The sequence below is a fragment of the Pelmatolapia mariae genome, linkage group LG18 (assembly GCF_036321145.2).
Source record: "Pelmatolapia mariae isolate MD_Pm_ZW linkage group LG18, Pm_UMD_F_2, whole genome shotgun sequence".
Taxonomy (NCBI): domain Eukaryota; kingdom Metazoa; phylum Chordata; class Actinopteri; order Cichliformes; family Cichlidae; genus Pelmatolapia; species Pelmatolapia mariae.
In genome coordinates, this window is record NC_086243.1 from 2,488,036 (window position 1) to 2,492,369 (window position 4,334).

At 46.2% G+C, this 4,334-nt stretch overlaps 1 protein-coding gene across 1 annotated transcript; it reads right to left on the bottom strand.

Moving 5' to 3' along the window:
* Window positions 1-1,451: 1,451 nt before the first annotated feature.
* en2b (engrailed homeobox 2b) lies at window positions 1,452-4,074 on the bottom strand. Its single transcript, XM_063462640.1, has 2 exons — window positions 3,597-4,074; window positions 1,452-1,768 (listed from the first exon to the last, which is right to left on the bottom strand). Exons 1-2 carry the CDS (start codon window positions 4,072-4,074, stop codon window positions 1,452-1,454), a joined length of 795 nt encoding a protein of 264 aa, XP_063318710.1.
* Window positions 4,075-4,334: the final 260 nt, after the last annotated feature.

Sequence of the window (4,334 nt, forward strand, 5' to 3'; positions counted from 1 at the left end):
TTCGGGAGAAAGTTAAAATAATAATAATAATAATAATAATAATAATAATAATAATAATAATAATAATAATAATCGCTAAAATCAGAAAATTCAAAACCGGTTGTGTTCATTTGGGTGTGCATCTACTGGCAGATATCTGAGAGCAATTTTGCTACTAAACACTGGTCACCAGATTTAAAGCACACCTTTAATTCCAGACATAGCATGAGTTCTCACATTCCGTATCCGGGCGCAGTGCGGCACCTGAAGGCCGCACAGGGATGCTTCCACCACAACAAGCAGACCCGCAGGTCAACATTCACTACAGTACAGCGGCATGACACAGCAAGAACAAAGAGGAAGCAAGAGGCGCTGAAGAAAATGAGCACCGTGGTCAGAAAGTACAGTAAGACAGGGAGAACACAGCGGACCGTTTGTCCACGCCACAGTTCCCGGAATGCAACAGAAAGAAATCTTTGGATATTAGCTCAGAGTTTTCAGACAGGGCTGCAGTGCGCGTGATGCTTGATCGCGTGATCACCTGCTCTCGAGCCCGTCGTGGTTTCGGCTGCAGCTGGAGCCATTTTCCTCCTCTGCAGGCCCACAATATCAAAGTTCTATCCACTCTGCTTTTTCTGTGCGGGCAGTTAGGTCACACTGCAGCGCGATCACTGTCACACATGGTTTGTTAATTTTTATTTTTTTTTAAATTCCACGATTCGAAATCTCATGTGGGCACGATGAATTGTAGCAGGCACGCAGGTAGGATGTGTCACATGACGCTGACACCTACTAAACCAGGAACATGGCTCCTCAGCTGTTGTCCGAACACCTTTGAGCCTGTTTGTTCCGGGTTGCCATCTGAGTGGAATCCCCAGCCTGCAGTCAGGTCACAGTAACAGAGGTCTGCCAGGAACCAGCGACTTTAAACTAATTCAAGCTGCGGAGTACACTTAACTGTTTTAAAAGTAGTTCTTAAAGTCGTTTATTTATTTATTTATTTATTTTTATTCTAACTAAAGATATGTTATCCCATACTTCGATGAGACTGAAATTTATTATATGTCTTCTCGGTCAATTTTAACAGAGCAGCATTAGTATTAATTGTTCGCAATCGTCCGCAGATATTTCCGTTGGACCCTGAATGCCACATTGGTCGCGGTTTTAGGCTCCAGCGAGTGAAAACGGTGGAGATTTTGGCTGTGACATGAATGCGGCTCCATCTTGACTTGAGCTGGGCCTCGTCATATCTACAGCCCTGAGTACACAGTATACAGCCATAATGTCTCTCTCACAAACAGAGAGAGACACGTTGTGTGTGTGTGTGTGTGTGTGTGTGTGTGTGTGTGTGTGTGTGTGTGTGTGTGTGTGTGTGTGTGTGTGTGTGTGTGTGTGTGTGTGTGTGTGTGTTTTGAATTGAAATATGAATGCTGGTGATTTTATTGCATGTTCAGAGAGTCAACTGTCATCCTCTAGTCGCTGTCCGACTTGGCGTCCTTGGCTGTCGAGTGGTTGTACAGTCCCTGCGCCATGAGATGCAGCGCCAGAGAGTTTTTATTCCCGGATGCCTTCTTGATTTTGGCACGCTTGTTCTGAAACCAGATTTTGATCTGAGACTCGTTGAGACCGAGGTCCCGGGCCAGGCTCTGCCTCCGTTGTTCGGTCAGGTAGCGGTTGTTCTGGAACTCTATTTTTAACCGCTGGAGCTGCTCCGCGGTGAAGGCCGTCCGGGGCCGTTTGTCCTCTTTACTCGGGGTCGGCGCTTTCTTTGGTTTGCGAGATCTGGGCCCTGAAGTGGAGCGGGAGTGAAACAAATGACAGCCAGTGGTTAGAGTCAGTACTGTGGACTTTTCACACGTCATATTCTTACACCTCAGCTGTACTTACAAAAATGAAACGGGCTCAGTTATGAGTGGAAAACGTCTCTGTTCACATTTGCGCCAAATTAGGCAAATTTATCCTCACGGCCAGGACTCACGTGACCTCCTGACAAAGCTGTTTAGATCCGGACTGAAGAAGAAAGTCACCGACATGGGGCTAATCTAGTTGATTAGTTTTTAGTAAGTCTAATCTTATTTTAAAGGACATATTGGTCACAACCTTTAATTCCATCCAACTGGATGCAATGGACCACACTGGGCATTAAGCACAGCTTAATGCTGGAGGAGGAGAGGGTGCAGATGGGGGTGGGGTTTGGAGATGAGGAAGGATGGGGGCGTTGGGCGCCTCTTTCCCTCTCTGTAGCATAGGAACTCTATTTTTTTAAAGTACTTTTCTTTTGTCTCTGCACTGACATTGAGGTGTTTCTGCCGTGGTGGGATCAGGTGGACCATCCATGAGAAGTGATTGAACTCAGTGTAAAAGACGGTAGGCATACCTGCTCAGTACAGAACTCCCCATCAGTACAGGTGCACATGAAGCAGCTGCGCTGAAGGCCTGCATGCACTCTGACCTGGTCACGCGCATCGGGACGCTGTAACGTGCGCCGGGGTTCAGGTAACCGGACCAGTGCGCGGACGGAATCATGCGAGGGAGGCTGCGGGCTCTTCGGCCAGGAGCTTTTCATGAACTCGATGAACGCTTTTTTCTTTCGATTCATCGATTTAAATAAATAAATAAACAAATAAATATTTTTGTTATGAATAAATAAAAAAAATAAAAACTCTTCCAAACGCGTCTTCGATACATGACTACGGTCTCTTCCTGTGCTCGGCTGCTGTGCTGTAGCATCGTTTTAGCAGCTGACTGAGTCTACATGGTGACAAAGGAAAAGTCCAAGTTTCCACGCATCCGCTGGCTGAATGAGCCGAGCCCGTTGCAAACTTCCACTTTAGCCCCAAAAACTCCCAGAGAGAGGGACAGGCTGGAAATAGGCTTCACCGCGATGTACCATAACGTGAGGGAAATGCTCCATTTGCAAACATTTACTACGCAAATGTGGGGTTTCTTCTTCTTCTTGTCATTATTATTATTATTATTTTACAAGTGAGATGAAATTAAATTAAATTAACTTTGGAACTGTGTTCTTAAGCATTTTTAGATTGAACCGACAGACTTTGGATACACAGCCTTCACTTTTTAGACTACCCCATTGTCAAAAATATGCTAATAGAATATTAACAAAGAGGACTGGGGAACAATGGCGTTAACTTGGTTTTACTTCACTTCAATATCATTTAACTTTACTTTCGACTCATGTTTAATTTCGTCGTTTTTTCAGAGCACTTTCTAGCCGCCTCGTGGATTTTGTCTTTATTTTAAAGCTACATTCAGACTGAATTCTGTACAGAATAGAAACGAGTTTCCAATATGCGTCTAAATTCATGTGAAATCTGCGCTCAGACTGCTCCTGTCATTTCAGGTTTAAAGTATGAAATTATTACTCCAACATCAGTTGTGTTGATTTAATGATGAGTTGTTACAAGTGATGAGTATATTATATGAAGGTGGGGGTAGAGGCCATTACTTCGGCACTGCTCAGAAAATGATGCAATAGCAGCTTTTTGGCTCCTTCCTGAAATTCAGCCTTTAAAGTGACTCTGAATTGCAAAGAGGAGCTGTCTTTTCCTTATTTTGCTTTTCATGAACTAGACCTGGATGAGGAATGTTTTACTAACCTGATGACGGACGGTCCGAGTAGCGAGTACAATACACCCAAGCTGGCCACAGCATCGGCTTGGCCGCTGTGGCAGTGCTGGCCTGAGGGCTGCGGCAGCGGTCATTAGCCGCCACATCACGGGCCACCACGCCGGGCCTCCTGGCGTCAGTGTCCGGATGCTGGTCTTCATGCTCTCCCGGGTTCTCCTCTTCTTTGCCTCCTGCTCCACCCTGCCGAGGGTTAGCACTTTTGGGAGGCTTTCTCCCTGACAGCTCCTCTCTTTGTATGAGCACTCCAAGAGCGTCTCCCTGCCGATCCGGAGCCCCATCCTTCCTCTTCAGGCCGAAGTCCGGCCTCAAAATGTTGTCGATGTAAAAGTTAGTGATCCTGTGAGACTGTTGGTTGCCAGGTGGCTGCAAGAGGGGCAGGATGGCCCGGTTGGACTGCTCCCCGGAGTCCCGTGGGCGCTCTGGGTCTCGGCGAGCATTTCCTTCCATTCTGATGAAGCCTGAGCAGCTTCAGCACCTGCTCCCTTCCACAGCGTAGTGACTCCAATATCACTTTATTATCAGTTAATATCTATATTTGTCGCTGCAGTGAGAAGAGCGAGTTGGAGCGTGGCGCAGTAGTTTGTATTGTTTTCTGTGCAAACGCGCCTGTGGGGAATTTGACAAAGGAAAAAAAAACATGCTTCAGTTTGTGCTCCTCACTCCTCGACCTGCAGCTCACCTGCGTCACTTTGAATCTCATAAAACTC